The 23,649-nt window shown below is 28.6% G+C and overlaps 1 protein-coding gene across 1 annotated transcript; it reads left to right on the top strand.

Annotated features, from left to right (window-relative positions):
- Positions 1–4,385: 4,385 nt before the first annotated feature.
- Positions 4,386–21,566, top strand: LOC129958790 (Krueppel-like factor 14). Its single transcript, XM_056071467.1, has 2 exons — positions 4,386–5,166; positions 20,112–21,566. The coding sequence occupies exons 1-2, from the start codon at positions 4,461–4,463 to the stop codon at positions 20,363–20,365; spliced, it is 960 nt and encodes a 319-aa protein (XP_055927442.1). The 5' UTR covers positions 4,386–4,460; the 3' UTR covers positions 20,366–21,566.
- The last annotated feature ends 2,083 nt before the right edge of the window (positions 21,567–23,649 follow it).

The raw sequence follows: 23,649 nt of genomic DNA on the forward strand, positions 1-23,649 counted from the left end.
GTTTTTTTTTTTTTTTTTCTGAATTTGAAGAAACACCACTGAGGTAAGCGGTTTATATCCTCAGAAGCAGTGGTGATATCCCAGGAGACTATTTTTAAGGACATGTCATAAAATGGCTTCTAGGACATGTTTGAAGATTGGAAAAAGTTAGGATAAATGCATCCCATTTAATGGAGAGCAATTGAGAAAGTTGAAAGTGGGAAAATTTGGAAGATAAATGTCAGTAATTAGTTTTCATTAATTTTTGGTTCTTTCATTCTCATTCTTTATTAAGTGCTTCACGTATATTTAGGCAAGATATATTATTAAACAATTTGCTTTTCATGCTTTTAAAAGATATTTTATTTGTGAAAATTTCATTAGCTTTTGAATAAAAAAAAAAATGTCCCCCAAAACTTATTCTTTTTTACGTTTTCGGAAAATTACATTCCATTTTTTTAAAGTTTTCAACGAACTTCAATTGCTTAATTAATGTTCTCTTTATTTTATATGCAAATATGATATATTATCTTAATTATTCTTTTTCCAAATGTTGATTACATCATTTTGCGAATTTCAAATATCTTCGATAATTCTACTTTTCCAACATTTGAATTCCTCTTTTTCATCAACATTCTTCCTACTTTAATTATTTTAAAAGCTGTTAGACACAATTTCAACAAAAAATTGTTGTTTGTTTCAACGGATTAATAAAGATAAAACAAATATAAGCCGAAAGCACTTTCATTCTCAATTTTTAGTTTCTTGTTCATTCTGTATTTCGTTTTTTTTTTCTTAATTTTTAAACAAATTAAAAGGTTTTGAATTCGAAAGATTTTGAAGCAATTTGTTTAATGATGAAAGCTAAACTTTCTAAATAGGCAGAATTGAATCTATTATCAAATATGTTACTTCTTTTGTCTTTAATTTTAATAAATTAAATATTTATTTTAAATCTTACGCAGTTATTGATTACCTTTTCAATGACGACGCTTTTCATTTTGTATCTTATGTTGAAATCTTTTGTAAATTCCCTTATTTAATTTTATTCTGTTGAAACGGATATAAAAAAAGTTTCGGCGAAATCATTAAACATTCGTAGATTTCTAATGTCTATTTTGCCATAATTAAACTGCAATGTAAACAAGCTTTTCATAAGATTATTTAGCTTGTCTTTATCGAATAAATCAAAGTTTGAATTTTAAGCTTGACAAAATATTCTTATTTAAAAGTATGCTGTATTTCTCTCGTATTATTGAAGTAATTGGTTTCGAAATCAGAATAGCTATTCTTGTCATTTTTCTTTTATTTTCTGTAATCCTTCCTTGGCTTCCGATTAAAACTTCTTACTCAAGCTTAAGATACCGTTAATCAAAATTCTTTCATTGAATAACTTTATATTTACCGAATGTATGGCGGAAAAATATTAAAGATTAAATCAACAGTTCTTTATCAACAGTTCTGAAAACTCATTAAAAATTGAATTTATTTTTCCTTTTCCATAGATATCCCACTATTTTTGTCTGTGTTTAGTTTCATTGAATTGCTTAGAAACATTTCGTTTAAAGTATTCGCATGTAAACAGATATGATTACAAAACGAGTTTTTCGAACACAAAGAGACCTAAAAAATCAATATTAATCAAATTTCAAGGTCTAAATATTTGACTATTATACAGGGTACCTACATAAATCTATAATTATGGAAGTGATGCCCAGAGGAAGGTCCATTCCAAAATCAAGAGATTCAACGTCAAATAGCCTTCACGTTGCTTCAAAATGGAACGTAGATATAATTAAACTAAATTTGAAAATACATGCCTCTGATCAGAAGTAGAACATGCTAAGTTCATTTGAAAGATAACAAATAGCAGAGAATGAATATTCGAGTAATATTGAATGCTCTGAAGTTGAGATTCTCAGCCTTCGATACATGCATTACTACTAGTACATTATTTTTTGTGGTACATTTTAAAATATTAATTGGATGTTCATAATGAAAATAAAATTGCAGCTCTTGTAATATTTTGTTTTAATATTTATCATTCAAATTTATATATATCTTTCCCATTTTTGTAGTTTCTCTTAAAACAGTTATCTATGGAGGCAGCCACATTGATAGTTATGCTAGTTAAGGCTTTGAAATTAATACTGATTATAATTAATGAATCAAAATTATGAAAGTTGATTTATTACCCACATTAGGAGAGTTTATGCAAGAAAATCTTTCACTGGCAGTTAACTAATTGAATATATAGAAAACATTGCATAGGATTTGTTAATAAGTTTCATTCCTATTTTTCTGAAAATTTAAAAAAATTAAAATCAGATAAAAGATCGGTTCCCTATTTTAGATCTTTTGATTCAAGAGCGATGTAAACTTTTAGACACTGTATACGACAGAAATTTCACGAATGAGTTCAGAAACGACAACTAAAGAAATTTTGGTTAAAAAAGAAGAATATCAATACGATTCCGACAAAGGGATGACATTTTTACTGACTTTCGATACATTGTATCTTTGCGAAATTGGATGGCTATTTAAAAGTAAACAATACGGATGCAACTTGAGTGCGAGTTACGCTTGAAATTAATGAAGATCGGCGTATCGAAATTGGTTACAAAGAAACAGACTCATCCATTCCATTAATTCTCATTTCTATTAATAACGAAAGAGAATATATGTCTGTATGTGTGTGTGCGTGTGTTGGTATTCTACAGGCCAATCTGATTAAAATAGAGCTGCAGCCTTTGGTACGAATATACTTTGGGGGGGGGGGGTAGTAATGTGCAAGTTCTCAGATATTATATATGATAAATTTCAAAGTTCCTGAGATGGTAGTATATATAAAATAAATAAGGAAATATCCAATAGGAAGGCATTGTGCGGTAACAGGTTCTGGCTTACTAGATTCGACTATCGATAATACCAGAAAAAGGTGAGAAGCTTAAATTCATTCCAAGGCATAACATGCTTTTAGAACATTCATTGCTAAATTTTTTGTAAAATGAAACAAAACCATGAGCATAGTTACTTTATACCATTAAATGAAAGTTAAGTAAATACTGTGTAAATTGAATTATACACATCTACACGATTAATAACGTACGTTTAGCAACTATTTTGAAATCACTTTGCAAAATGTCACAATTATGCAATTATTATTGTTGATGAGTTTAGTTGAGAAATTTGCTTTTTATAAATTGCAGTATCCGACCGTCATTAATTATCGGAATAATTAATTAATAGTTCATAAGTATCATAACCATTTTATATCATTATCATTCATACATATAATAGTTCATAAGACCGTCATACGTATCCGAATTAATAGTTTATTAGCTTGATTTTCACATTTTCAACGAGAATTTATACACTGAAGTCACTTTTTTATACATGTTTAAATGATAATGAATTAAATTGCAACATGATAATTTTTTTTAAATTTTATAATATTTGAATAATTCCCAGATAAAAATAAATAAAATACAAAACGCTATCTTTTATATAATGAAAGAAAAACCATTTGCGATTTTAATTGGATTGATTTAATTTATATAAATAACTTCAATTTATATAAACAATTTATATAAATAACTTCAATTTATATAAATAACTTCAATTTATATAAATTATTCAATTTATATAAATTATTCAATTATTCAATTTATATAAATTATTTCATGATTATTTCAATAAATGCGCATTCAGCTGTAAAAAATCGAAACTAAGTTCTATAAATTCACAATTTTTCATCATCTAAGATGCTTCATTTATAGAGAAGTCAATCTTACTAAGTAGTATTTTTTTTATAGTTGCATCTTTATTTCAATTCTAATCCGAAAAAAATATTTAATGAGAAAAAGAATTATTGAATGGTTTTCAAACAGCCTTTCTTGTTCTAATAGTTTACTTACTGGACACATTCATTATGAAAATCATGAAAATAGCGTCTAATTAAAAGAAATAAACAAACAAGACTTGAAGTGAACGTATGGGCCTCTGAGGGATTTTGGAGTCGTTCTAGAACAAGCTACTATAACTGTCGTTTAAAAACTAAAAGTTTGAGGAAGCACTGAAATATATTTTTCTCATCTCGAAGCATATATTATGCATCGCATTAATTTTGGCAAATATTGGCGGTGTTCCCCAATGAAGTTCATCCCACCGGCAACCCCCCATTCCGCCCCACATCCAGAACGGGGCAAGTAAGGGGTGTTTGCTCATCCATCACGCGTTCATAGGCAGAGGGGAGTGAAAAGGAGGGAAATCAACACTAGGGCCCGTAGAGTCAAATGGCCAATCTAAATCCCGTGGCATTGTTAGAGGCACTGCATTCATCATTATATAGGTTTCTGAATGGATATCGAGAAATAGGCATCACTTGGTTACACCATCTGCTCTTAGAGAGCCTTTAGAAACAAGATCCCTTTAAAGTGAGTTTGCTGTAAGAGCTGCTTGCTGTGTCTGGACTCAAGTGGATGTGTCACGCGACTTCAAGTGGTTGCGAGCCCATGGCTTTCAAACAGGTACGAAATCGGTCATCCCTCTTTCGCCCCTGGGCTTTTGGGGAATCCCATTCTCTGAAGCTTGAGAAAGAGATCCCCAACAGCCCTATTTCTGTTGCTCCTGGGTCTTCATTGCCTAAGTCAGAACACTCTGAAGAGCCTAAAAAGATCATCACTGATGAAGGTGATTTAAATGACTTGAAAGTTTTCCCACCTTCAACTTTTCAACCACATTGTTCAAGCAGTTATACTATTCCTTCGGCTTTTAGAAGTACTGGTGTACTTCCAAGGACATTGCCCGTACCTGTTTCATTGACAGACCATCTAACAGAATTAGTACCCCCATCATGTCCTGCTGCTGCAGCTACTACCACTGTAACTCCTCAAATACTGAACTTGGTACATGACAAATATCATATACCTGACATGACATCAAACGAAGGTATATTAATACCATCAGTGGTCGATTCAAAAGCTGCAACTGCTGCTTCTTGTCTTTGGGGAGACCTTGTTCCTGAAATGGCTTTTCCGGTGACTCCTCATATTAGTCAACTTTTAGAACAGCCCAGTTCTAAAATGAAGGTCAAAAAGCAGAGGCCAAAGCGATTTCAGTGTCCTCATTGTCAGGTGTCTTTCAGCAACAACGGACAATTAAAAGGACATATTCGTATTCATACAGGTATATATTTTCATATTTGACGTCATTTTTAACTTTTTTCTTGTTACTTTTCTCACTGTTGTCATAGCTCAATGCCAGAGAAAATAATTGCATTCGTCATATCATGAAGAAGGAAATTAAGATGATCAAATAAGCATTGTTTGCATTTAAAACTGAATAATTCTTAAAGTCTTTTCTTCAAATTTAAAAATTTTTCATTATCGAAGAAAGCTAAATATTGAATTAAAGTTAATTGCTATCGAAATACTTATATCGATGTTTCCAAAGATTCAATTCACAAGACGGATTACTTCTTCAAAATAATAATAATAATAATAATAATAATAATTTTTTTCATTGTATTTCTTTTGAAACTGAACTTGAAATTTATTAACATACAAAAAAGCTGCTATTTGATATTTTTCTCTCAACTTTACTTCATAATTCACTGTATACGTATAACAAATAATTTTTCTTTAAAAAGTGATTCACAAATGCAAATAAAGCAGAATTTAGTTAATTTTACAAGTACGTTTATATAAAATGCAAATAAATTGGAGTATTTAGTATACTGCTTTTACGCAAAATACTCATTAAATACTTATTTTTAAGATCTGAGAATTCAATTCTGAAACAAATCTTTTTAATGGAGTACTTTTCTTTGTTAATACTATTTACATATTCCTATGCATATTCATGAGAACTTCTCAAATTCTAATCTCTATTTAAATGCTGCAAATTTTAGTCACACTTCATATGTATAGTCGCTGAATATTCGATACCGATAAAGTATAAAAATTCGCACACATAGAAAAACACATAATTTACAGAATCTCTCTCTTTTTTATATACGTATTGAAAGAGTTTTCTTTAGGGCTCATAAATACTTCTTAAATGTTTGACATTCTTCGTTGCATAGTAATGTTATTTCAAAAAAATAAAAGGAAGAAAAAAGACATGACTAAAAAAATATCAAATGAAAATGTTGCTCGAAAAAGTTGCGTTTCATTTAGTATTTCCTCAAAATATGCAGCTAAGCGTAATCAAGAGAAATTAAGGAAAATTATTGGAAATACGATCTTTTTTTATCCTCTGTAAATTCTTTCAGGTCTCGCAAAAATGTTTTTTCTTTTCCCTTACCTGAAGGACTTAATTTTGAACATATTACATTATTTTTTTGCAAAAATAATATACAGATTATTTTTTTGAAAAAGCTACATAAATATTTGCACTCGATTCATGATATTTTTTTAATGCTTTCTGTTATCTTCCATTCTAATTTCTTTTAGCTCTCGAATTTTTTTTCTGCCAGTAGCTACGATAAGTTAATTTTTGACCTGCTGTGTTAATTTTTTGAAATTTTCCCAGAATTTGAGAAAATATTTTAAATATTTTCAAACGATTGACGAAATTTTTAATACCCTTTAGTACATTAGATTTTTAAGTGCAAAAAATTGTTTTTAAATGATATCTTTAAATTCAAAATAGATTTTAATAATAAAGACTGTACCACGGTTACCTTAGATACTACATAAAACTACTTTTTTTAAAAAAAATTTCAAAGTGAAATGCTTTTGAACACGTTGGTAGTAGCTGGATTATAGCCGATTTAAATAAAATAGATTTTTAAAACATCTTTATTTTTTTATTCAAGATTCAGTACTTATAAGAGCATTATTTGATCATTTTAAACCCTCCCATACGTATAGTGATCAATTACGTGATTTTCCGTATAAAAGAAAAAAAAATTGTTTAAAGAAATGCTGGATATAAATTTAATATTAAATACCTGGTTATTGGAGAAAATAGAAAAATAATTGGAAATTGTTTTCGGGGAAAAATCAGTTATAAAAATTACACGATAATTTAAATCCTTCATTGAAAATTTATTTCAGATACTAACAAAAATATATTTTCAAAAAATAAAATTAAAAAGATTTATTTAAACTGAACGTAGCTTTTACTCTAAAATTTCACACTTCATGAATGATAATTATGTAATATTTTAACTACTATTATGATCAATCATCATTATCAATAGTGTAAAATAGTGTATCTTTGTAGTATTCCAGGTGTCTTACTTTTTGATGAAATCGCATAAAATTTATAGGGAAGAATTCGATTAAACGTTTAGAAAAAACTGGGTATGCATTTTAAGTTTGGAATTCTTTTAGATAGTTAAGCAGTTTTAGTTCAGAAAAAAACCGAAAAACGCTTATGAAAATTCAGAATATAAAAACATTTCTAAAAAAATAACTTTTAGTTGGAATTACAAAATTATGCTTAGTTTTGCTCCAAATAAAACTATTTGAGATAATAAAAAATAATAAATTAAAATCTAAATCATCTAGAATATTTTTAAATTTTTAATTTAAAAAATATTTTATTTTAAAGATATTTGATGCATTTATATTTTAATACATGTGCATAAAAAATTTCTTAACTAAGTGAATAATTCGCAAGAATGTTTTATAGAACCCATCGTCCCCATAATTCGGAGAACAGAACTGAAATTGAAATTAATTTTAAATTTATATATCTACTTTTTAGTGTTTTCTAGACAAATTCTCAGTTTCATTCTATAATTCCTGGCTTTTTATTGAAATACTAAACGTGGAGACTATCGAGTTCATATTATTTATTAGCCTCTGTTCAGGATTCAAATTAAAATGCTGAATGAATGATACTATAATTAATGAAATGTAAAACCCCCTTTCTTTCTTCATCTACTTTTAAGGAAACGCTAAGTTTATTTTTGAATTAAAATAATTTCATCGTTTAAACAACAGTTAAATATATAAAGTTATTTGTATTGATGTTGACAAGCAAAATAATTAACAAATAATCTTTGAAAGATTAACAAATAAACCTTTCATAGTAAATACAAAATATTTTATGTTTTATTTAAACTTACTTGAGTACTTTTGTTCAACCAAAGGCTGATGAATTTTTGAATCTGGTAATTATTTGCGGTTAATTGTCAATATATTCATTGAAATGTTGAAAGAATACTATTACAGAGGATGAAGCTTAAAACTAATTATCTTTCATTATTTAACTTTAAAGAAAAAGTATATAAACGAAATTACACTAATTATAAAATGATTAAATATATAAAATGATGATTAATATGACTAATATTAAAATATTTATATAGTTAATATACGCCCGTACAGTTAATCAAAATTTGTAAAGTTCTTATAAATAAAGATCTAGCAAATAATTTCTCTACTTTTTATTTATTCCACTATTATTCTGCTTTTTTTTATTTATTTTTTTTTATTTACCAAAATTTTGAAAGCTGTGGTCATCATTTAACTTTTCCATTAGCTGATGCTTTCGTACCAGTTTGATAACATGAATTATTTTGATAAATGAAATGATTCCGAAAACTAATTTGAAAAGTTTTCTTTTCAGTCATGATGTTTAAACATGAAAAAAAAGTTTCGAAAACCACATAGACATTTTCCAGAAGCATGAAAAAATTGCGATTATTTGCTGAGTAATGCAATGCATATTTTCTTTTTCAACAGCAATTATATAAATCAATAAAAATGATATTAAGAAATATAGAAAAAGTTTTAAACTCAAATTATGAAATAAGTCAATTTTTATAAAAGTATAGGTTAACTCAAATCTTCATTTTGATAAATTTCCTTCTCCATGACAAAAACCCTAATAAATAATTATATTAAATATTTGTCAAGCGTTTCAAATAAATTATTTCCATAATAATTAAAAAAAAATAATAATATAACCTATGTTAATAGGTATCAGTGCTCGATGAAAGGTTGATTTCAAATTATTCTCGTCAAGAAAATCAAAGATTTTCTCAGAAGAAACTAAAAAATAATCAAATAAGCGAATATAAACAAAAATACTGTTTCATCATAAGGATTCTTGCGACAAAACGGCTTAGAATCATCCAAATTATTTCCGAATGAAAACCGGTAGTTTCGCTTTTTTCTGTCAGCATGCGTTGCGTAGTAGCAGTAAGCAAATCTTTTAGATATGCTGTCGTTAAGAAATAATGCTTTGAAATTGTTATAAACAGTTTTACTTGGATTGCAATGAAGACTGAAAAAATTTTAATTGGTTTCATCAAAAGTTTTTGCCATAATAAGTTATACTTTTTTACTATTTGATTTTTTTAAAATTTACTTTTTATTCTCGTTTATTGTATGTATCAATCTTTTAAAAAAGTATTTGCTGAAGTGATATATGTATTTTCATCTTTTGAAAAGTATTAAGTTGTACATCTAGAATTCAAATGTTTCGTTACACATCTCACATTTTTTTTCTTTTTTGCTTTTTCAGCAATTGTTTGATTCACATGGAATTTTATCCAAATATTTCCCACAAAATACTTTCATTGTGTATTTTCATCCTTGATATTACATCAATTTTAGAGGCAATTCAGACAAAACACTCAAATTATTTTGCCATTAATAAAACTTTGTATTCACTTAAATTGATCCAGAAAAATAAAAGTCTTTGGTAACGATTTTCGCTTTTCTTAAGATCTCCTAGATCGATAAGACCGTTTGTTTTCTAAGCTGCACTTCTGTAAAACTTTTTTTCGCATTTAGACGTTTGTTTTCTCTAAACGTTTCATGAATCTTTCAGTATTTGGTATGTTTCAAATGATCTACTTTCGCTTCAGTATTTGAATGACAGAAAACGTTTGTACGGTTTACGATTACTGTAATATTCGTATTTTTGCTCGTACGTTAAGATAATAGAAATGATAAAATATAAAAAAAAAAATACTTTAAAATATGAAAAATAACTTCAGATGCATTAATGCTTACATATTTTAACTATGCTACTAAATAAATTTTCTGTATGAAAGATAACGATATGTGATTATGATTATGATATATGATTTGGTAAGCTTAGACTTGAAAGGAGATTTCAATCTAAATATTTGAGAAATTGATACATTAAGAAATATCTGGAAAGAACAATCAAAAATTTATTTTCTATTAACCTTCAAACTCGTAATAGGAATTCTAAATAATAAGACTGTTAAATGTTAGTCACTATTCTCTTTTCTCTGATGTGAGATCTGAAATGTTAAAGCACTTTTGTTTTATTTTAATATAAATAAGACTCATTTTGGCTCGGAATCTATGTGTGTATATATGCTCCATGCCACCTATATTTTGCCCTTTTTCTGCAGTAACTTCGGAGCAAATAATCTTCAAAAAATATTTTAATACCCTCTTAAAATTCACACTTTTTCCATTTCAATGATATTAATTCCATTTTTGCACAATATTTTTTCCAACTCTTGTTAATTTTTTAAACACTTAAACGCATTAAACTTAATGTTAATTTTGAACTGTTCTAACATCATTTTTTTAAAATTTCTATCTTATTTTATCTTTTTATCAAGTTTTTATTTATTTCAAAATAGTGATTTATCAATACCTAAAAACAGGCATAAGTCAATCGCTCAAACGGAGGCAAGCAAAGTACTTACGAGGAAATGAAACCGATGTACGCCGAGAGCAGCAGCTTCAGCCTATGAGAAATAAACCCATAGTTCGCCTATTTCCCATAAAAACCTGGGGGTAAATTAATCTGGAAAAAATTCGCATCATCATAAACTTTAAAATTGCGTCGTTTTAACGATGCTAGTTTAATTTTTGTGTAATTTTTCTTCCAGATGTTAATGGCTTTTTAGAAAATTTAACAAATTTTGAAATAAGTAACCTGTAGGCAATCCTTTGCTGCGCAATGCCGAAGTTTAGAAATATTATAAAACTACTTTAATTTTATTTTACTACCTATTTTTTGGTATCTGTTGGCGACGTTTTTTGTTTGTTTGAAAATAGTGATTTAACTATGACCCAAAGAAAACCTTAGTGCACTCCTCAAATTATACGAAGACTCGGAAAGTAAATCCTTTAGAGTAAACGAAATGTTTTTCATATTATGGAAGAACAAGAATATATTCAAACGCTGTTGCCAATGCACAAGAGCAAAATTCTAAGAGCAAACTTTAGAAGCATAGACGATTAAAAATTTTTATCAGGAAAACTAATTTATTTTAAATTAAATATAATAATGACTAATAACAAATTAACAAATATTTCACACTTATGACGAAAATCAGTCATCAGCGGTTTTTAAAATTGGCTGTTTTAATGATATTGCTGATATTTTAATTGCAATTAAACATTTTAAACAATAAAATTATTTGGGTTTACTGCAAATAAACATATATAGTACAGCAAAAAAAATGAGAATGCAGGTGACTGCAGGATTATAATATTTTATAAGAAAGTAGTTTTTACATTAAAAGAATTGTATGTGAAAAAGTTTTAACCCTGGACAACACAAGGTATATCATCTAATATTATATAAGTTTCTCTCATATGTTTATATAAGTTTGCAAATGTCATTTGCTGAATTTATCAATAATGACCGAATGAACAAGCAAATAAATTTTTTACCTGAACTGATATCTAATGTTTCAGTTAGGCAGCTGTTTGAGCAAAAATATTTGAAATATGATATATTGAATGCTATATAGAATGTTATAATCATATACAAAAAAAAAATCAAACATCAACTTATCTCTTCACTTTTTTTTTCCCAATTACATGACGTATATAAGTGCAACCAATCAAAAATCAAAAAATCCAATCAAAAAAGAAAAAAATTAAAAATTGAGAAATTTCAATTAAATTAACATTCATTTATTTTTAATTTAAAGTAAGGCTCAAAGTTAATTTTTAAAGTTATATTTCATACATTTCATTATTTATTATTACATGGATTCACAACTCAGTTGTAATAGTTAACACAATGTCATTATTTTATTATGAACAAATGATTTATAAACACATTGTATTTATAAAATCCCTGTTTCTAATATATAAAAAAATTTACAGTATTTGCAACACTTATATTCTCTTCATAAATAACAACCGCGAACGTCATAGGGCTGTTGCCAGGACAATTTTCTAATATCATCAGGATATTAGTTATCGGATTGGGTTATTTTGGATTGTAATGGTTATTGTACTTGACTTGATTAACTATCTTTTCATGTTGTTTTAAAACCTGAACACGAATCCAATCAACAAAAATTTACTAACAATTATTAAATAACACGTATCCTTTCACGCTCTTCGCACAAACTCTTTAAGGAGAGTTTGGCACATCTCTATTATTTTAGATGAGCGGACAGATTTTAGCACATATTGATGCCCTTTATGTTCTGCTGCCAGCATTAGGGCGTGTGATTAAATTTATGGAGCAAAACTAGATATTTCCTGAAAAGAAAGTGTTATTTCACCAGTTTACAGGATCATTTGTCAAAAACCCCTAAAAAATTTAATTGTCTAAAAGTAAATATGAGATTTCGCAGAAAATGGATAATCTGTTTTTGAACTTCTAGCAAGGGTGCAATGCAATTTTTTTTTTATTTTTTGTTCAAGGGCGGGGATTTTTTTTTTTTTTAACATTTATAAGGCCTGCGTGATACCGTGTTTGCTCAGTGGCTCACGTTATTGGCCGGCGAGACAGTGATATACTACGCAGTTCACTGATATGTGTAAGCATAAATCAGCGTTGTGTTAACAGTTGCATTGAAAGAGAACAGCACATGCTGTAGGGACGTATTCTTTGGATTGTTTAGAATTGCAATTATGTATCTTATAATAGCGTCTAAAGATTCTACAGTCCTTGAATTGGATCTATCTACTCTACATGAGTAATAGAATATAATACGACATTTTCATCTTTTAAATTAATTGGTAATCATGATATAGGCCAAGCATATTAAGTGTTTTTGATCTTGTATCCGGCTTATATATTCCAGTTTATCATAATGAAACATGCAATCAAAATGAAATACGCAAGATATGTACAATATTATTGAAACATGCAATCAAAATGAAATACGCAAGATATGTACATTATTATTGAAACATGCAATCAAAATGAAATACACGAGATATGTACAATATTATTGAAACATAATCTGACATGTAAATACACTGTGGTGTTACTTGAATTGACGTCATTTCCAATATCAAAGTGATGTAACTCGAAAATTTACTACAATGGGAAATCATAACAGATTTTCTATGGCAATTCATCGTGCTGCACCATTACAATGTTAAATTAGTAGCTGAGTTCAAGTCGTTTCAAAACATGAATAGGATTTTATTCATGTTCAAAACATTCTAATGTTTGGAAACTCATTGAGTTGTGCCTGACCCCGTTTACTCGACGAAAGTTCAAACGTAAGAATTTGTAAGCAATGAAGATGTTTACCAAAAGAACCCTAACATCCACGTCCCACCCACTAACCCTTCAATGCATGCTTAATAGACCTGAACTCCTTTACGTCTTGGAATAGAGGGCTTTCCACTTTAAGCCCCCGCTAAAGAGCCTCTTTGTCAGAGATTAGAGGCTGTCTAAAATGGATAAAAGCTTTGCTACTCAATAGCTCTATTGATTGATTTTGACCATGAGGGCAAAAGTTAAGCGATGAATAGATTCTTTCACCACATGCCGTGGTCCTTTTCAATGACTGTGTGGTCGGATAGGCGTGAAAGCTAGAAATGGTGCAAATGACCAGCAAATAGCTGAACTCTCGTGACATTTCTTATATACAGGGAAAATTCTGAAACTCGACAGTTTCTCGGGGGTCGCTACATTTTCAGAAAGCGTTCTATCGAGGTATAGAGAGATTCAAAAACAAGAACAGATAACTTGATTTTAAAAAATGCAAACGATGCAGATTCCACTAAATTCTCTTTTTAGCAATGTTTCTATTCTAATTTTAGTGTTTATTATAAATTTGACTGCGTAAACTGTATATTTAAAAATACTTTATTTAAATCTTTTTTTATATACTCTATCATCGGACTGATTTTAATCAGAAGAAATATTAGTTCAAAATTTATGTAAAAGTATTTTTGAAAAATGTTTAGCTATTTATTAATATTTATCAAAAATTTAAGTGAAAATATTCATTTACAATTGTTTGCTCGCAAAGCTTAATATAAATTTTGCTTCATCGGAACGTGCCTTTCTTTAAAAAAAACTTGTATCGGTATCATATGGATGCTCTTGATAGGTTTCGAAAGGATTAGTTTTTTTCACTTATTATTAAGACAAACTTGGAACATTTAAAAAAGAATAATTTTTTGATTTTTAAGTTAAAAATTTAAAACATGAAAGTTTGATAAAAAAAAAATTTGATTAAGGATCCATCTAACCACCAAATGTAGCGGATTAACTGAAATGGTCAATATTCACTCTTTGCCCAAGTTTGGCCCGATACATTTTATTTAAGTATTTTTTATTAGCCATTTGATTAAAATTCAACAACTACATGAATTTTTATATGCTTATTATTAAAAATGGATCCTAAGTTTTTGCTTTAGGAATGTTCATAATAGAGATGCTTTTTTTTTGTGAAAATTTACATAATCGATGCAATCATTATAGCTGTGCGGAAGAACGGCAAAAATAAATACCCCTATTCACATTGAAATGTTATCGAAATATTTTAACATTTTAATCTAATAATTTTTTATTTGTTATATTAAATCTTAAATAATCAATTACTTTTTAATGAATCCATGCTCTTTAAAGAATTGACATAGTTGCACCAAAAGTTAATCTTGAATGAACCTAATAACAATGTGTCGAAAATACAGATTATTGACTCGGCATTCCAAATATGACTCTTACGACATATTAATAACAAGCTATGACCTGAAAATGCAACGACGTAGAATTTCTTCAATCTTAGTTTTCGTTTTGTAACGTGCGGCAAAATTTGTGGTCTTTATGAATATCGTATCATAATTAAATTTTTTTTAGTTTATTGGATGATAACAAATTACTAGCCCTATATTTATGTACTTATTTCAAGTATTCATATCAAGCTGTTAGAATCTGTTTCAGAAAATATTTACTCTAACATTGATGAAGATTTGATTTAAAATGAGTAAAAAGAAAATCTGTAGCATTTATTTCCTTTCACTTTTAAGAAATAATTCATAAAATTTTATTATTTACATGTTGCTCTACATAAAAAGAAAAAAGTGATTAAGTTAATCTAATGAGATTTTACGAATTTTTGTTGCAAATCAAAATAAGAAGCTTAACGCAAAAATCAAAGATTGTCACGCATTCAAATGTAATAAAAAAATAAAACTTTTCAAAGATTATTTTGAACTTTTTGATTCCCGCAACCTAAAGAGATTAATTAAACAAAAATTTTAAGGTTATTTTGATAAAGATCGTGATCATATTAAATAAATAATATCATTAAGAAAGTTTTTTTATACATTTAAGAATATAATGATGCAATTTCTTAGAAATTAACTTTCATACGTGATTGTTTTGTTTTTTCTGGATGACCAAATTAATTCTCAATTTCTGTACTATGAAGAAAAGTTTGAAGTCGATATTTTCCTTTATTAATTTACTTCCTCTTAATAAAATATATTAAAGTTAAATTTCATGAAAAGGTGAAAGATATTATAGGCATGGCAATTAGCTACAACGTTTATTACTTATTTGATATTCTAGACGATTTTAATTATCATTTTCATTCATTTTTTATAATAAGATACAAACGGTGATTCATGATATTTTAAAATACATGAATTTAAATACAATGTGCATTTTATTAAATAACAATCTAGTTGAAATTCTGATATAGTCAGCAAAAATAATTTATTTTTAAAAGGAATTAGATGTCCTTTTAAACAGTATTAATAATATTTTGATAGAAACTGTTTAAAATAAAACTTTAAAAAAATAGATCACTACTGGTAAGATTTTCGCATATTTTTTTGTCACATTTTGTTTTTTGTCAACTAGCTCCAAGCTAACAAAAGAATAAGCATGTACTGATTTTCGGTAGCATTATTGCAAATTCAACCACAAGTTTTATTTTTATTATTTCGATTAAAATATCTGAACTTGAAAATTTTTATTCAAAGATTATAGAAACATATAATTTTAAGAATTTTTAATAATCGCTTTGACATCATAAGGAAAAAACAGTTTATTTCAAAGCAGTAATTTGCTTTAAAATATTTCAACTTAGAAAAAAAATTCTATACAAAGTATTTAAAAATTCAATATCAAATGTATACAATGCATATAAATACCCTTTCATATTCTCTCCTATAGTTGAAAAACTAGTTCCTTTTATGTATATTAACAAATAATTATTCGATCTTGTTTCAAAAATAATCATATATTAGTTTAGTATTAGGTAATTTATCGAAAATAACTGACCACAAATGATTTTTATTATGCAAGGGGGAAAATACGAATACTCTTAGATAGGAAAAAGCTCAACATTTGTGTTGAAAGAAAATTTCAAAATTTGTTTAATTTCTATTTATGCGAAAATTTAACAGCTTTTGAGAAATCTGTTACTCTAATCTTATAAAAAATTTCATAGAAATACGGTTACTATATAGGTTAGAACCTTAGAATAACAGATTTTTTAGAAACTTTTATTCTGTTAATCTTATAAAAAAAATCCATAGAAATACAGTTATACTAGAACTATACGGAACTATATGTTAGAACCACACAGTTGCGGTAATGCAGTAGATGGCATTTTTGCGACGACCAGGTATGGTTTAATTAGCTATAACAATGTTTTGGAGATAAATCTTCATTTTTCTGATTGATATTAAATAAGGTTTCTTAAAGGAGAATGAGTTGAGAAGGTTTTGAACGAAGATTCCTATTTATAATTCACAATACTTAACAGCAAAGTATTGCGACTACCAGATATTTAAAATAAATATATCCTTATTCATTTGCAATACAATTATCGAAACTATCATTATATGAAAGACAAATGTCAGAGACATGTACTTAGAAACATGACAAAGTGAAGGACAATCAAAAATTAGCAGTAAGAAAGAAAAACCAGTAAAGAGTCCGCAATATAATCAGAATTTAACTATTATCGTTTAATCACTGATACCATGCGTATTAGTTAATTATTGCAAACTATATAAAAATGTAGTAAATACTAAAAAATATTATAAACATTCAAACTCCAGTAATGCATATGCAAAAAGTTACAAAATGGCGATTTGTGCCCTTTTTTATACTTCTCAATACTATTTCTTCTCTTCTTTTTTTTTTAGCATTTCCATTTTTTTTCCCCTTCTTATTCTAAAATGTAAGTAACCGAAATTCTATCATGATATAGTCGCTATTTTTTTTTCGTATAATGCTCTCTGAACAGGAATACTTACAATTTATATACAATTTATCATCCTCTTGTTTATTATGAAATGTAATTTTTCCTTAGAAGAGTCCATGTTCATGCTTAAGACAATCCAAACCAATTGAACAGTTGCGATAAACAGACGATCAAATGGAGATTAAACAGAACCATTTTCTCGTACTCAAAAGTACGAAAATGGACCGCTGGCCTCCTGGCATAGGGGTAGCGCGTCTTCCCCCTTGATCTGGTAGTCCCGAGTTCGAGTCCCGGTTTGGGCATGGTTGTTCTTGTTGTGTGAATGTGCACCCCTCTAAAAAGGGGATGTGCAAGCGAATGTGATGCATGAAGTAGCTAAGTCGTACTCTTGGCCCTAGTTGGCGCTGCTGAAAAAACAAGAGACGCTCATTCGGCTTAAATCACTGACAGAAAACTGTCATTGGGCTTGTAAAGTGCTATAAGTCACAATGCACAGGAAAACGGACCGAACATGTGTTTTGCAAACAAAGCATAAACTCGCGATTAAATTAGTAAATATATCAAATAGTTGGACACATGCAATAGTATGCAATACTGACCACAGTGAAAAAAAATCTTTTTTCACTCATGATCCCTTCTCAAATACAAAACTTATCGATCCTTATTTTTGATAGGATCATTTTGATGTTTTCGCGATCTCAATTATAGATTTACACCACAAAATAAATAAATAAAATAAAAATAAAAATTATGATAAAAAAAATTTAAGATAGATGCTTAATAAATTTTTATGAAATACCTTGACCCATATGCTTTTCTCAATTAATTTGTAAGTTAATTTTTACTAATTGGAGAGAATATCAAAAAGTTCGCTATACCTAAGTATTCCTCTCGAGACCTGTCCAATAGTTTAAAAGACTCTGCGCTGAGGCGATCGACATTTGAAGAGAGTCCAAGTGGTTAAGTCCTGCATTATCGAATAAACGATTCGAGGGGAATCTCGTCAAAATAGGTGAGTGGAAAGTTAATTACAGATCGCGCTCTCGTCCGCAGGCAAAACGTGCCCTCATGGCAATGTTTACAATAATGTCTTTATTGACTCAAAGGGTGGCATCGTGTTAGTTGTTTTAATCCTATTTCTTTCAGTAATTTAGAGATCGTGTCTGAAATATATGCAGTTGAATGGCGACAGTAAAGTATCGTATCAAGTGGCAATTCGTTTAGTTAAAAATTTATTGGATTTATATGCAACAGTTTTATCTAGAGAGATTAAATGTGACCCACATTTTATACAGGAAAGCAAAATACCCCTGAGGTTGCAGAATTAAATGAATGGTTCCTTTATTAACCATTTCCTCACAGTGACACATTAAATTCCGATTTTCAAAGACAATTTATTCATAATATAAGCAGTTTTTTTTATATTTACAATATTAATGCATTATTTGCTATAATTTTACTAATGGCGGGGAAAGCTGATCTTGTGGTTATACCAAAATAACTTCGAACAATAGATAGCGCTTTGACATTATGTTAATAGAAAATACAAGGAACATAAAAATAATTGAGCAACCAAATAGCTCCTAATTAACTAATTTGCTATAAAATCAATTGTATAAAGATAGAAAATTGGTATCTATCCAGTTAAATTATTAAAAAATGAATTATTTAACAGCTTTAATTATACGTTGCATTTTACTTCAGGACAGAATGTTTGCTCTGCCGGTGTCCTGATCTAGGGATAGCGCGTCTTCTCCGTGATCTGGGCATCCTAAGTTCGAGACCCCCTCTCCCCCCAGCATAAAGGGATTGGGCAAGCGAGTGTGTGAGTGTCATCTTCATATGAGCTAGAAGTCAGACTTCTGCCCTCGGGTGCTCAGGGGCCTTGATCCTCAGAAGCTACTGCACAAACTCGGCTTAAAATCACTGACTTCGTCAGCTGGCTTATCTATGACAAGTGTCATACGTAACAACAACATATTTGCTCTAATTAAACATTTCCGCTTTAATCATTAGCTGGTTAGTTTTTTAAAATAACCGTTCAGTCTCTTTCATTTTGCGTTAGAAATGGCATATTTCATGGTGGATAAAATGCATCATATTCAAAGTTAAATAATATCTGTTGTAAATACTATATCTTGTCTTGTTGTGATGGGGATGTTTGGGAAAGTAGCGGTTGATCATTTGTAATCCTTATCGCCCGACTATTTTTTAGAAAATTTCAATTGCTAAATAGTCCTTGTGAAAATAAGCCTATTTACTGCGTGAAAGTAATTTAATATTTTTATCGGTAATCAAAGGAATGTTATGCTTCAAAATACAAGGGAAAACTAAGTATATATATTTAAAAACATATTTTTTTAATTTACTTAGAAGTGAGGAATTTTATTACAATTATGAATTTCAAAGCGAGATTAGGAACGCTTCAGGCGCTAACAGAAATACTCCAAGTACATTAAGTTTTTAATTCATTACTAGTTGGTTCCAACTATAAGGAATAAAAATCAATTGTTTAACTGATAATTTCTGAAAATATTAAAACATTATATTGTAATCAAGAATACACAATTGTACAAAATCTCAAAAATCTAGAATTTGAAAAATCGTGATTGCTCATAGTCGGTTATCGGGATTGAAAATCACCCTGGAATAAAAAGAGATATGTTTGAACTATTTGTTTTTAATCAGTAATTTGAAATGAAGTTATTTAATCATTACTATTTTTAATTCAAGATTTTTATTTGTTTAATAGGAGAAAGACCATTTGTATGTGACCACGCAAACTGTGGCAAAAGTTTTACAAGAAATGAAGAACTTACAAGACACTTACGCATCCACACAGGCTGTAGACCCCATCAGTGTGTTTTCTGCGCCAAAAGGTTTGGACGTAAAGATCATTTGAAAAAGCATATCAAAACTCACCAAAGAACAAACATGGTGCGCATGCCAATAGGCGCTTTCCAAGGACTGTCCTATTTCGTTGGAGATTGTATACCTTGGTTTTGACGCACGAGGCCTTGAAAATTCAAATTGCTTTATCACATGTAAATAATCGCCATGGAACAAATTTAATAAGGATAGTGAAACTTAATGGTAATGTGTGTAATTCCTCTCTATTTTTTCAATCGAACTAAAATATTTTTTTAAAGTAAAACAGTTTTTATTTTCTATAACCTTATCCAATTTACCATTTAAATATCACTACCAAAAACCCCTACACATTTTCACTTGGATCGCCTTATAAATAGCACCTCATTCATCCATTTAAATGATTCGCTGGAGCAGGATAGATGATAGTCAAAAAATATATATAGGATGAATGTGGTGCGAGTGGCTGCAATTCCAATCTGAACACTAAAACCTTTTAAAGAAGTCTGATAGGAGCCCGTGATGTAACATTGTTCTGATGCAAAAATGTATTTCGCCAATAATTTAAATTCTGGCGAGCTGTGAACCACAAACAACTGCAGTCAACCTTTAATTGGCGATATTAGTTCGTAAGTCTACAAAAGTGTCGCAAGACGTTTCTAATGTTTACTATTTCAATTTCAAGAGCGAAACTTCCCGCTTTACATATATAATCATGGCATGTTCAACTTCACTATGAAATTTGTTACCCATTTATAAATGTTCATTTTAGATACAAAACTGTTGATCCACTCATGGTATGTTCATTTTCAACACAAAATTTCCTAATGAGCTGATAAGTTCATCATCAGCACATCTATTTTCAGCACATTAATTGGTGATCGAAAAATTTGTATTGGAAAAGTACGTTTACTTCAACATTTAAACCTTTTCATTTTATTTCTCAAAGTATTTGAATCTGCTTTTTTCTGACTAACTCGCATAATAAAAATTCCTAATATAGGCCATGCTTATTTCTTTACGGCAACTTCAAGGATAATATAAGAATGAATATTTTTATATGATCATAAAACACAATTATAACTTCTGGGAAAAATAATTCAATATCTATCTACATTTTATAATTTTTTAATGAATCGCTTGAAATGCGTTTCCCAAAGACAGCGAGATTACACATAGACTCAAATGTTTTTAGAAAATGTAACGATTGTATGTCGACTTTTATGTAAGAACATTAAAATATGCGAATTTTGCACCGAATTCAGAAACTGTATACATTATGTAAATGAAGAAGAAAAAAAACTGAGATATACAAATTTAATACATTATACAAGTATTGGTACATGCATTATACATGTCACTTAGCACTTTGTGAAGAGCCAAGTGACAGCTTTTATTAAAATGTATATACACTGTATAATTATATGTATTAGACATGAATAATCTTATTTTAATGCAAAAAAAATCAGTTATCTGTGTTAAATGTTGCACTTTTTTTTCAGAATGTAAATAATTATTTAATAAATGTATAATTGTAAATCATAAATAAATACAATCGAGATATATTTTAGACTAAGCATACACAGGCCGGGGGAAAAAATCGCCTTCTAATTACATTTGAAATACATCAGCAAAGTATTTGCATACCTGTTTTTAATCAGAAACATTGTTTCTTAAGTATCTAAATCTGCACTGTTCAAATAATCTAGATTTCTTTTTTACCCTTTGGCATTTCTACAAATTGTATCTTTGTATGATTCTCCGCTTTTTCTTTCATTGAAATAAATCCTTTAAATTAAATGTAGATAAAGAAGAAATCCAACCAAAAGAAAAAAAAATCATTAATACTCTGATAATTAATCATAAATACCAATTCACAAAAGCAAACTTATTAAAACGGAGATTCTAAAAACCATTTAATCTTTTTAAACATTACAATTTTAAGCTCCATTCAAAATATGAGAATCAGAAATAATTAGTTATTTTTATCAAAAGTTATTTTATCAAAAAAAGTTATAGTTTCAAAAAAAAGCCAACATGTATAAGCTTATTAGGTTTTTCTCTTATTATTTGTGGATTACAGTCAATTTGAAATCATTATCGCTTCAAAATAAAGTATCCTATGTAAAACACATAATTAAAATTTCATTTCTAACTAAACAGATAAGACAAGTAGGTGATTTTTAATGAGCTTGATAAAAAATAATAATGGAACTTATTTTCTCATTGACAAAATAAATTCTCTAAAGGAAAGAATTTTGAAATAATTAAGCGATTATTAATGAAATCATTTAGATGAGGTTACAGTTACACGACAAATGCAACAGCGCGCGTCAACAGAAATATCGAACTAAATTTTGTAATAAGCTGTATTTTATTGTCATTGAAAAAGGATCAACGGAATCCAAAATAAATTCTCAGCTCATTTCACGTAAACGTCATTAAGCTCAAATTTTCGATTGCCCAACGGAATATTATCTGTATAAGGTATTGAGTAAGGTTTATACAAAAACTGATTTTTTGACAAACCGATTTTCGAATTCAATATTTCCGGTTTTTGCCGGTTTTCGAATTTTTGTCAAAAAAAAAAAAGAATAGGGAAAAATATTTAATTTACATAAAATAATAAAAAACAAAATCATTATCAAAGTCAAAATATAAAAAAAAATAATTAAGGATTCATATACATATTACTTACACAAAATAACGAAAACTCAAACAAAAATTTCAAATAATATTTATATTGTTTTCACTAATATTAATTTCTCCTAAGAAAATAGGATTTTAAAAAACATAAAATATCGACTGAACGGTGGCTAAGTCTTGTGCTTATTTTAGAGACAATAATGCCAGAAATTGAAAATACTCGTTCACTAGCTACTGTATATGGGCTCAAATAACAAATATAAGTTTTTTGTTCTTTTATTCCTTGCCTCAAATAATGAAATAAGAATCGTTTTCTTTCAGTGTTTCTGGATTTGTAAGTTTTCCTTCAGGGCCTTGAAGAAACTTATGAATTGATTTTTCCATGGCTTCCTTTACAAAAGCATTGCTCTGATTATTAGTTTCTTCGGTTTGCTCTTCATCAGAATAGGTTTCCACGTAAGAATTCGGAAATATTCTAGACAATATCTTTCCAGATAACTTGATAATTTCGGTTTTTGAAGCTAAAGAAAGTACACTAGATTTCTTCGCTGAACTAGAAATGTTTTGTGGATTTTGCAAATACAGCAGAAGAGTTTCTAATTCTACTTGTCTTCTTTTTTGAATTCGTTCTTCTAAAGCATATAATAATTTGAAACTTATTTCAGTGTTTAAATTTTTTAGTTCATTTAACAGAAATTCAAATATACCTTCACTTGTTAATAAATTGGCATCTCGTCGCCCAAAGCCTTCAGCTGCTAGACGAATCGGTCCCAACC

This window comes from Argiope bruennichi, chromosome X1 (assembly GCF_947563725.1).
Source record: "Argiope bruennichi chromosome X1, qqArgBrue1.1, whole genome shotgun sequence".
NCBI lineage: Eukaryota > Metazoa > Arthropoda > Arachnida > Araneae > Araneidae > Argiope > Argiope bruennichi.